The sequence below is a fragment of the Gracilinanus agilis genome, chromosome 2 (assembly GCF_016433145.1).
Source record: "Gracilinanus agilis isolate LMUSP501 chromosome 2, AgileGrace, whole genome shotgun sequence".
NCBI classification, from domain to species: Eukaryota; Metazoa; Chordata; class Mammalia; order Didelphimorphia; family Didelphidae; genus Gracilinanus; species Gracilinanus agilis.
This window is the reverse complement of record NC_058131.1, coordinates 141,750,604-141,762,784: the sequence shown is the minus strand read 5'-3', so window position 1 is coordinate 141,762,784 and position 12,181 is coordinate 141,750,604. Positions and strand designations below refer to the sequence as shown.

Sequence of the window (12,181 nt, the reverse complement as noted above, 5' to 3'; positions counted from 1 at the left end):
AGGATTGGATGGCTACTTAGTTCCTTTCCAGCTCTAAAAATATTCTGTGAATCTATGAACCTAATTCTACTTCCCTTTCCCTCACTTCATTAAATTCAGGTTGAGCAACATAGGCTATGTCTAGACAATTCTTACCAAACCAAAATTTGGTTGGTCTGATTTGCTGTGGTTCTTAATATGGTTGTGTTACTCAGTAGAGATTTGGAAGCACTGATTTATTTATATTATATATCAGTTCGGTTTAGATGGCATGGTGAATAGGGAGCCAGACCTAGAATCAAGAAGATCCGAGTTCAAATTTGACCTCAGATATTCTCTATGTGACCCTGGGCAAGTCCTTTAACCTGTTTACCTCAGTTTCCTTATCTGACTCTTCGGTATCTTTGCCAAGAAAATCCCAAATGAGATCACGAACAGTCGGATACAACTGAAACAACTGAACAAAAACCAGTCAAATAGTTCAGCCTTTGCTATCTATAATAATGTATCACACAGACAAAGCTATAGGTGTCCCAATATTATAACAATACTAATCAACCTTATATTTAAATACTGCCTTATATTTTTCATGTTATCTCATTAATCTGAGAATGGTTGGACTACTATTATTAAAAATATATTATTATATGTATAACATAATATATTAAACATATTAAGAACCACAGCAAATCAGACCAACCAAATTTTGGGGAAATGGGAAAAATATTCCCATTGTACAAGAAGGAGGCCACTGTAGCTATCCAGGGTTGGGTCACACAGATAGTGAGTGAAGCCTCTGGATTCCTAGTCCAGTGTTCGCTCCACTAGATGGGATACGAAAACGAGATCAACTTTATTCATGTTACTTTGGGGATTGCAGCAAAACAAACCAAAAAACAAACAATAATAGCTTTGCTAACATTAGTAAGCACCTGTTCTGAACACATCTTGAGGCCGGGAATTCTTTGGAGGCTTTGCACAGTGAAAATACCTGGAGTTCTACTTCAGACATTCTCCATACCATGCAGCAGTGGGAGTGGGTGGGAAGAGCAATCAATGAAGCCAAACTGATGATATTGTTAGAAAGGTCCTACTTCATCGATGTTTTGAGACTGATTAATAATCTAATATTTTGGGTCACAAACTTCTTTTTCCATTGTGCTCGCCATGAGATGTGATTTTGGCCAGGTTTTGTCTACTCTTTAACTTCTACCTCATTAATAAGGGCAGCATTTTCACTGTGTTTTGGAAGCTGGGCAAGTTTAAATTTTTTTTTAAACCCTGATTTTCTATCTTAAAACCAATACCTTGTATTGGTTCTTAGGCAGAAGAACTGTAAGGACTAGGCATTGGGGGTTAAGTGACTTGCCCAGGGTCATACAATTAGGAAGTATCTGAGGCCAGATCTGAAGATAGGACCTCCTGTCTCCAGGCCTGGGAGTGGCAAGTTTAATTCTTGAAGTAATTGGCAGATGAGCTGCCTGTATTAATTAAGAAAGCAAACAACCCCCCCCCCCCCCACCAAATTGCATAGATTCCTGCTGAGTGTATACTCTATAGTTAGACAAAGCTTTAATTTGGTCAGATTAGATAGAACTTTAGAGATGATTCCCAAGAAATTCAAAGTAAATTCTCTGTGTATCAGAGGGAAATCTCATACTATAATCCTAGGTCTTGAATTAAAGATAGGGTTGCTTCTAAGATAAATGTCTAGAGCTTATTTTCAGCACAGACCTACTTGGTAAGCAGGTAACATTTTGAGTCTCTGTTCTCTAGAACACTGATAGAAATGTTTCTAGAACTTATATTTTCTTTAAATTTTATCTTTATTTTATTCCGATAACAAACTTACACACAAGTTTTCCAAAGTTATATGATTCATGTGGTCTCCCTCCCTTCTCCTGGGGTTGACAAGCAATTCCACTGGCTTCCTGAACTAATGACAAAGAATGCTATCGTCCTCCAGGGAAAGAACTGTTGGAGTCAGAATGCAGATCAAATATATGATTTTTTCATTTCAATTTATTTGGGTTTTATATGAACAATATGGAAATGTTTTGCAGAGTAATACATGTATAACCCAGGTCAAATTGCTTGCCATCTCTGGGAAGAAGATAATTTGGATCATATAACTTTAGAAAACTGATGTGGTGAATTATTACATGTAGTTGGCAAAATAAAATATCTTTACCAAAAAAGAGAGAGAGAGAGAGAGAGAGAGAGAGAGAGAGAGAGAGAGAGAATAAATGCTTCCTGAGATGATAGCTGTGGTTGGTGTTCCCAGGAGGAGCAGAGAAATTAAACCCAAGTCAGAGAGATCAGGCTGGGGCCTTGGTTCCTTTGTAAGAATTTTCTGTGTAGGATGGCTGAATGTGACTGCCACATAACTCTCTGCTTAGATCAGCCACAGGCTCTTGCTGTTTGTAGGGTGAAGGAAATACACCACTCGGATGCAAACTTCACGCTTCCTTAAACTGCCTCTCTATATAAATTAAACTGGAGCTAGGTTACCCCAGAGAGGGAAGCTGCATAGGTGTGGAGAAAGAGGATGCTTGTCTAGGTTCTGCCTTGCCTTCTCCCTGAAGCTTTGCTAAAGTGTCAGCGTCCTTTTTAGCAACACGTCAGTTTTAACCACACCCTGACAAAGAACAGCACAAATCAAGATCCCAAGCCGGCCAAACCACAAGGAGGAAAAAAATGTCACAATAACAATGCTCTAATTTCTTTGCAAGGAAATCAAGAAGAGATTTTCATTTCAATAAACAGACCCGAGAAAAGTCCTTGTGTGCCACAAAATATTTACTACTTCTTTTTGAAGAAAAAAAAAAAAAAGACACTACGGAAGGAAAAGAAACAGTTTTACTTTAATGAAATGTCTTCTATACGGAAGTCCTTTTCTCTGTTGCTGTCCAACAAATGAATTCCATGAAATTTGTACTTTTTGCATAGTTTTCTAAATAAAACTTTCAAATGCCACTGCCTCACTGGGAGAAAAAAAAGGCAGCCTGCCAATTTCCCAGTCACCTTTGAATACCTTGGCTAAAGCTGCTAACAGCAATTCAGCCTTGGAATGAGCTTACAAGGAAAGAATTTCTCCTTCAGAGATGTTTACCTTTTATATGCTACTTAGAAAACATGGTCAAGGCACAAAAAGGCAGAAAAAAAAATTCATGCCATAAAGTTTTTCTTTCTATTTTCTGTGCTTAAATTAGAACTCTTATTTCTTTTAGGTATGGGGGGTGGGGGGGAGAGTAATCTCTTTTTTTCTCCAATGGGAGAATCCAGAGAGAGGCACTTCAAGAAATCAATGAATAGGAAGGGGACATTCCAAGAAAAGGCAGGCAAATGCAGTTAGTCACTCAGAGCTCAAATTACTTCTTGCTTTTCTTGGAGGCAGAATCATTATTTGACAGTGTTTACCAAATGCACCAGAAGTCTTTAATGGCAAGCAACATAAGCTTTTACCTTATTTCCAAACCTTCCGTTTATTAACATTAAATTAAGCCCACTTTCATTTGTAATATTTCTTCTTGTTGTTCTGATTTTCTCTGGAAAAAAGGATGCCCTCTCTAAAATGACCTACAGGGGTAAAGTCCGGCAAGAGGATATATAAATTACCATTTAAAGGCAAAAAGTAAAAACAGTAAATTCTTACCTATTTGGTCTTCTGGAATGAGCGATTCAATTGGGGGATCCAATTCCGAGCTCTGGGACAAATAGTTCTTAACTTGAGTCATGAACTGTCGGATGGTTTGCAGCATGTCTGTGCTGGAAACATGGCATTCCTTGTTTTCTTGCAGAAAGCTTACATAGTCCTGTACGAGGCACCCAAAATAAGTACGCTTGTCCCGGGACAGTTCAGCAATTTTCTTGATCATCCTCTTCTCGGGGGTCATGAAGGAGCTGAAAACCCCACTCACTTTGCGTAGCTGAGATTTGACAATTTTGGGGAGAACAAAGGAACTGCTCCTTTTCTTTTTGGATTTGATGGGGGGTGCCATGCTCTCCTGGTCACTCTCTCCTTCGTAGTCTTCCAGGCTGCTGTTGGTATCCCCTTCGTAGCCGAACAGTGGCATGCTCCGGTCAAACTCCAGTGAGTCTGAGGAGGAAGTAGATATGCTCATGTCGCTCAGTCTCTGCCTGCCTCCATTCCACTGGAGTTGTGAGTCAGAGCTTGTAGGCAGAGTCTTTTTGCAGCCTGCTAGATTCTGCTCAGGGGGGGCATCACCTGGGCTGCCAGCAGCTCCCGATGCAGGCTCTTGGTTAAGACAAGGTCGAATTCCTGTCAAGGTCTTTGCATTATTACCTTCCCCTTCCAAAGAAGAAAGTTTCTTCAGACGGGGTGGAGGGATGGGGGTCGGTTTCTTTCCCAGCAAATCTACGTTTCCATATTTGTTATGGTTGACCGTTTCTGGCATACTCGTCTGAGTTTCAGTCCTGGACAGCTGAGGGCTTGTGGGGAGACTATTAATAGATGGTGGTGGGGGTCTGGGTGGAGGAGAACGAGGACTCTCAGTGCCATTCACTTCTGGAGTTCTTGTGCTCTGCCTTTTCAGGCTTCCACTGAGGTCCTGGCTGTGCACTTTTAAGAAAAGAGGATTAATAAAACACAGGGCCCCGTTGGTCTGGCTGCACTCCAACTCCGAAGGCCTTCTGGTTCGTATAGAATGCACTCCATTTATAAGGCAAAGCTGACGTGAAGCTCGACAAACACCGTCTGAGGGGAGAGGCCTATGAGGAGGTGGAGGATTTGGGGGTTTGTTGTCAGCCGGAGAGTTCCAAAAATCTGAAAGTCATTATTGGTTAACACAAGAATGTAAATATGGTGGTTCTTTTGCAAATTAAAAAATAAAAAGGCTGAGTGTAGTGTGTAGCAAGCATCTTTGAAGCATGGGGCTTTTTTTATTTGGGAATTGGCTTTTTCACTAAATTTCTTACTGGAACTTGGGAAAGACTGCCAAAACCAGCTGCAGGCTCACATTGGAGCTGCAGGGTAGAGCTTTGTATCTATAAAGACATAAATGTCTCGGGCCAACATAAATCATCAACACAACTCTTCCTGAGATAGGCAAACTAGAAAAACAAAGAAGAATGATGCTATTACGAGTTCAGGCTTGAAATGGACCATAAACCAAGCCCCATAGCCTGATCTTGGAGCAACTTGCAAAGAAACAGCATCCTTTCCAAAGAACTTTTTCTGCTCTGCCCCCAGGCAGATGTAGCTCTAAGCCAAATGATCATGTCCTCACAGTTCTTCTTTAAGTAGGCAAGACAGGCAGCTGTGTATGAGTGATAATTACACAATTTGTTTGAGGTTTGACATGCTCAGCATTAAAACTCCAAACAGAAAAAAAAATGCATGTGTATATGTATGTGTGTGTGTGTGTGTGTGTGTGTGTGTGTGTGTGTTCATGATCTAAATCAGGGGGAAAAAATACTAACCTATGGAAAAAAATGCAGATCTTAAATGCAGAGTCAACCATTTATTTTTGTGATCTGGTCAATATCTCTTTCAAATTCTATAGCCTTCTTGCCATTGCTGTAAGCATTTGATATTCTTTGATTGCCCAACAGGCAAGTGAATGACTACTTCTAGAATTTATACCATCTTTATTGTCATTTACAATTAGTTCTCTAATATGTGTTCTAAAAGAGAAAAGGTTGGCATGGAGGATAAGCATTCAATTTGGATTTTTAAAAAGACTTTTCTATTTCCCCCTCTATATCGGGCTGGCATTACAAAGAGTTTTTATCTCCTGAGCACAGACTAGTTATTAGTAGTAGGTAGATGTTCTATGTTGGCTAATGGTGGAAAGCCTGCAAAAGATGAGAAGATTTAAAAATTCTGTAGCTGATAGGGATTTGGACCAGATGATTTGCAGGGTCCTCTTATTCATAAAATTGTAGGATTCTTGAAAATTTGTTATATATAAAGCTTTCAATATCAAATCAGTAGCTATATGTATGTCAGTCTTTCCTAAAGTTGCCCATCAGAATGCTAGCCAAACTTCTAAATAAACATGTCTCTGTTTTTACCTTTGGACAGCATCAAGTACAATCAAGTGCCTACTAGTTCTGTGTAAGGCACCATGGAGAATTAAAGATATAAAGAAAAGGAAAACCTATTCCCTCCTCTCTTCCAAGAGGAGCTTTCAGTTCAGATAGGGAAATATAAAATATATAAGGGCAAGATTTAAGAGTATTTATAGATAAATTCCAAAATTTTTGGAATTAGCATATCCACAGGGCCACTTTTTTTTAAGGTAGTAATGATATATCTGCCAGGATCTCCTTTTTTTAACCTCACTATCTAACTCTACACAATACTCAATAATTTTTTAAAAGAAACCCAAGTTTTAGGAGAGCAACAGATATCTATGGCTACCTACAGATTGCTTTATGAATTATGCATATGGTATATACTATATTCTGTATTACACAAATGGCACCCACTTCAAGATACTGCCTTTAGATTAAAAGAAAAAAATCCAAATGAAAACATGCATATTTAATTTGCCAGATCAGTTATCTAATCTTTTTTTATATCATAGAGACCCTGGTTCTTGATTCAATCACTATGATTTGCAAATTTCTGACACAGCCAAAGGTAGAAATCCAAAACATTTATAAAGTTAGTCTTTCATTCTCAGAAAATGTGGTTTGTACAATACAGCCAACCATGGAGCAATGGGCAACGGAGAAAAGAGTCTTAACTAGGAACCATAAACCCAGTGATTTTTTGAAAGGATGCTCACAGGATAGGTCTGGGTGGCATGGAGAGATGGTGGTTGTTGCTGGTGCTTGGGGAAGACAGCACAGGGAAGGGGAAGGGAAGGGAGGAATGGTAAACTGCTGGCAAAACATGATGACTTTTCTGCGTAATGGACAAAAACTGGAACATCATGGTACCAAGCTGTACTATAGCAGAGGAAGTGAGACAGCTGTTACTATATAAATATGTATTGGCATTTTCCTCATATTGCAAACAAATGCTTTCAAAACTCTGACCTTTACTAGAAATAGAAGAACTTATATCAATGAATAGAGTGAAAATGGGGTTATTCCCTTCAGGGTAAAACTTGCCATTTTTCTTAGAAAGTACTATTGAAAGTCTTGATCAATGACACATGTAAAGCCCAGTGGAATTGCTCATTGGCTGTGGGAGGGGGGTGGGAGGAGGGGAGGAAAGAACATGAATCATGTAACCATGAAAAAAAATCTTCTAAATTAATTAATTAAATAAAAATTTTCAGTTAAAAAAAATAAAGCACTTTTTCACTAAAAAGAAGGTACTATTGAAAAGGAAAAAATATGAATTGGAATGTACAGAAAACTGCATAATGGAGAGGCTAAAGCCAACTCAGAGAATTGGAATCACGTATATTTTCATACGGATCAGTAATTTTTGCCTTCTCCTCCTTGCCAAGGTTTATGAGAATAGCTAATGAGCAGCTAAACTAACCCTTTGGCCCTTAATCTTCATTTCCTGCCTTTAAGACAGAAGGAGAAAATGGCCACAAAGTGGACAGCAAGAAGAGAAACAAAGGAGAAGCTGGGGGGCTCATATGTGTGTATGTATATGTACTTGTGTACCTATATTATGTATATATGTCATTTCCCCAACAGAGAGTACAGGACTGTTCATTCATTGAATTCTTACAGTGCCTAGCACCGTGTTTATAGCATATGCAGTTGTTTGGTAAGCCATGATGCCCACAAGAGCCCAGAGATGCTGATTTTTATTCATTATTTTATGACAACAAATATGTTGCCAAATATGAGGAATGAAGCATACTTACTCAGTCCTAACTGGGCCAGGTCTTCAAGTTCAGCCTCCGTTTTTGCTGTTGAAATGGCATGAGGCAGTTTCAAGGTGAATGGCAGGACATCCCTTTATTTTTAAAATATAGGAAAATAGTTGTCATTCTATTTGTCATTTTTCTCCTAAATCTCCAATAAGGCAAAGCTCACAGTTATATACACAGTTCTTGTAGCTAATTATTAGCGGCAGTGGAACTTAGCCCTTCCTGTCACTCACTGTCCCCATTACCATAGTCAGAGTGGGAGAAGTATCTATAGTTTCATTATCCTCTGTTGGGTGATTCCCACTACCAAAGGCTCTGATGGAAGGCAGTGGCTTTTCTGCTAGTTCAAAAGTAAGTCAATTGACCAGAATTGTTGAATATTTATGTACTAATTATGTCCACGAAGTACTTCATGCCTTTTGTAAGTGGATTTTGACAATGGTGGCAGGGGCATTCAGCTCTCTGGGCATAACACCCCCAATTCTTCCCTTGCCCTGTCTACTGCAGCATATACTGCCTTGAACCTAGGTAGTTGTTGCTAAATATTTATGGACCTGAAACAAAACAAACAAACAAAAAACACCACTGAGTTTCTGCTAGCACACAGTATATTTAAAATGATATGAAAACACGGGAAAAAACAGTATTGGGGATGGGGATGTACATGCTGTAATTTAATAAAATAAATTTAATAAAAAACAGAATCAGAATTACTTTAGAGCAAGTTGCGTTTGGTCCAACCTCCTCATTTTATAGATGAGGAAACTTGGGGTCTCCTGGAGGTTAAGTGATCTGTCCAAGGTCACACTGCAAATCCCAGCTTCAGTCTTTGAACTGATAAAGCTTATTTTTTCCAATGCTGCTGTTATCAAGTGGCCTCTCAAATCAATGATTGTTGCAGAATACTGATCTCTACTGCTTGTATACAACGTGCATTATAGACTTACAGTCATAATACTTTGCAAAAAGAAATGGTCCTGACATAGTAGTGGACTTGTAGCTTATAAGCCACCCTTTCTAATTCTGTGAGATGATGCCTAGAAACCAACAGAAATGAGTGAAGGTTCCCTTACAGAAGGATGCTCTCTTTCCCATTCAAAGATGATTCTTTCCTGGTCACTCCAGATGCCAGTGAGTCCTACTCTCCTCCTCCTTCCCCCACTGCCCCCAAACACAAGACAGACTCACAGACACACAGACACACAGATACACAGATGCCCTTGTATTTATTTTGTAAATGCTTGGTTTGTATTTACTTTACATATTGCTCTCTTATGATAGAGCACTAAGAATTGTTCCCCTAGCAGGAGCTCCATAAATTAAGCATTGCCTGATTGACTGCTGAACCTTGGCTAGGACCACCAAGGGTTCTTTTTCAAATAGTCCTGTTGTCCTTCTGCTGGGGAAGTGAGTTGGTGCAATAGATAGAGTGTGGAGATTGAAAGTTAGGATGGTCTGAGTTTGAATCCTACTTCAGATATTAGCTATGTGATCGTGGTTGTTGTGTTATTTTCAGACGTGTTGGATAGTTCATGATCCCATTTAGGGTTTTCTTGGCAGAAATACTGGAATGGTTTGCCATTTTCTTTTCCAGCTCATTGTATAGATAGGGAAACTGAGGCAAACAGGGTTAAGTGACTTGTACAGAGTCACAGCTAGAGTATGAGGCCAGATTTGAATTCAGCCTTCCATTACTCTTTCCACTGTGTCACCTAAATGCCCCCATGTGATTCTGGCCAAGTCAATTACCCTTTCTATGTCTTCATTTTCCTCATTTATAAAAATAACAATGATAATAACATCTCCCTCAAGGGTGGCTAGGAGGGTAAAAATGAGAGACCAATGTAAAGAGCTCTGCAAACTAGGGTTATCAGTCCAATAAAAATGTTAGCTTTTATTACTTTTTTATAAAAATATCTTCTTTCTTCCGTTCTCTTGTGACCAACTGCATAGATATGTAAAATGGCATAGACTGGAGGAGAAGGTTGAGAAAGAGCTGGCAGCAGGGGAATAGAGACTTTATACTGGGAATTCAAAATCAAGCCTTTATGCTGTCCCACAATGCTCTAACTAGCTGTGCTAACATGTCCAGACAAAGGCTAATTAAAATCACCGGCATTACCTTAAAACAGAGGAGGATAAAACCTGAGTCTTTCCCAGTGAATCTGTTCCATGGCTTTAAGATAGGACAAGTTTGGTCCAACCATTCTGGAGGATAATTTGGAACTATGCCCAAAGGGCTATAAAACTGTGCATACCCTTTGTTCTGGTAGTACCACTACTGGGTCTGTATTCCAAAGAGATAATAAAAAAGGTACTTGTACTTGTACAAAAATATTTATAGCTGCTCTTTTTATGGTGGCAAAGAATTGGAAATTGAGGGGATGCCCGTCAGTTGGGGAATGGCTAAACAAATTGTGGTACATGTTGGTGATGGAATACTATTAGTGCTATAAGAAATGGTAAGCAAGATGGGATCAGAAAAAAACTGGAAAGATCAGCAGGAACTGATGCAAAGCGAAATAAGCAGAACTGGGAGAACATTGTACGCAGTAACAGCAATATTATGATGATCATCTGCAAAAACTTGGCGATGCAACGATCTGGAAAAATCCTGAAAGACTCATGATGGAGAATACTATCTATCTCCAGAGAAAGAACTGCTGGAGTGGGATGATGCTGTGAATCAAAGCATACTATCTTTCACATCAATATATCTTTGGTCTTATTTTGGGGTTTTGTTATGTATGAGTGTGCTCTTACAACAATGATCAATATGGAAGTGTGCTTTGCATGATAATAAAAAAAGATAGGACAAATTTCCCTTTACAAGAATAATGTAATCCTATTGTTTTATGTTAAAAGTGAAAGCAGCTAGCATTTTGTGGAAGTGTGACTGAGTAATCACAAATCTGGGGCCATGGACAATGTGGGGCACTTTGTCATTTTGACAGTGAATGACAAGTGATTAAGATTTCAAGTAAAAGGATAAATATAATCAAATGATTAAGATTTCAAGTAAAAGGATAAATATGATCAAATTTAATATTTCCATATGAGGAACACCTGACTGAGCAAGAAGGGACCTTAGAGGTCATCTAGTCTAGTCTTTGTATTTAACAAATAAGGAAATGGATGACTATAGAAGCGAAAGGATTCTCCCAAGCAGATAGAAGTCTTAAGTCACAAAGCCTCCAATTCCAGAGCCAGGCTACCTCACTGTAGTCGAAAAAACATTAGGTTCTTCTCTTAGGTTTGTTGCTAGCTGTATCTGAATGACCTTGGCCAAGTCTCTTTCAGCACCAACATTTTGTTATTGTGAGGTCTAATTTTGCACTTCCAGTCCCACATGGCTATTATATAAATGTGAGATATTCCTATCAGCTGGGGAAGATCTTCAGTAAGATCCAGAATCTAGACCTATCTATTCTAAGCTTTTCTCTTTCCTTTTACTTCCTTTAAAGCAGCGATTTTTAAACTCAGGTCTGTGAACTTGTTTGAAAAAAAATTGATGAATTGTATTTCAGAGTAATTGGTTTCCTTTGCAATCTTACATATTTTATTTTATGCATTTCAAAATATTATTCTGAAAAGGGGTCCATAGGTTTCACTAGACCGTAAAAGGTTGAGGCCTTGCTTTCAACCAAGACTGGCTCTTATTTGTAACTTTTGTAAACACTACTTTTTTGTCTTCCAGGTAAGTTTAAAAAGATTGAGTTAGGAGGGAAGTAACAATTACTTCTAATGATCCCTGTATTAAATCATAACTTCAAATATCAGCTTAGAAGAATATTTAGCCTAGAGTTTAAAAAAATCATGATGTTTGTTTTAAGCTCATGATATAAATACTTGAGACATTACACGGCAGAGTTCTAGTTTCTCTCTTTTTTTTTAAAAAAACAAAAACAAAACAAAAAAAACCCCTTACTGTCTGTCTTAGAATCAATACTAAATATCAGTTCCAAAGCGGAAGAGTGGTAAGAGTTAGCTAGGCAGCTGGGTTTAAATGATGTGCCCAGGGTCACACAGCTTGGAAGTGTCTGAGGCTTTAGTTTCCCTTAATGGCAATATACCTGCTCCTCCTAGGCTTAAAACTTTTTTTCCCCCACATTATTTTATTTATTTATTTTTTAGAATGCTATTCCATGGTTACATGATTAATGTTCTCTCCCTCTCCTCCTTCCTCTCCCTTCCTGGAGCTGACAAGTAATTGCACTGGTTTATACAAGTCTTATTACTCAAAACTTATTTCCATATTATTCATTTTTGTGATAAAGTAATCTTTTACAACTCCAAATCATATACCCATATAACCAAGTGATAAATCATATGTTTTTTTTTTGTGTTGTGTGTTTCTATTCCCATAGTTCTTTTTCTGGATGTGGATGGCATTCTTT

The 12,181-nt window shown here is 38.5% G+C and overlaps 1 protein-coding gene across 1 annotated transcript in view; it reads right to left on the bottom strand.

Moving 5' to 3' along the window:
- Positions 1–12,181, bottom strand: part of RIN2 (Ras and Rab interactor 2) — a 249,154-nt gene that overhangs the window by 24,611 nt on the left and 212,362 nt on the right. The window contains exons 8-9 of the mRNA XM_044663428.1: positions 7,779–7,870; positions 3,635–4,765 (exon numbers count right to left, since the gene is read on the bottom strand). Coding sequence (XP_044519363.1) covers positions 3,635–4,765; positions 7,779–7,870 — 1,223 coding nt within the window. The remainder of the gene's footprint in view (positions 1–3,634; positions 4,766–7,778; positions 7,871–12,181) is intronic.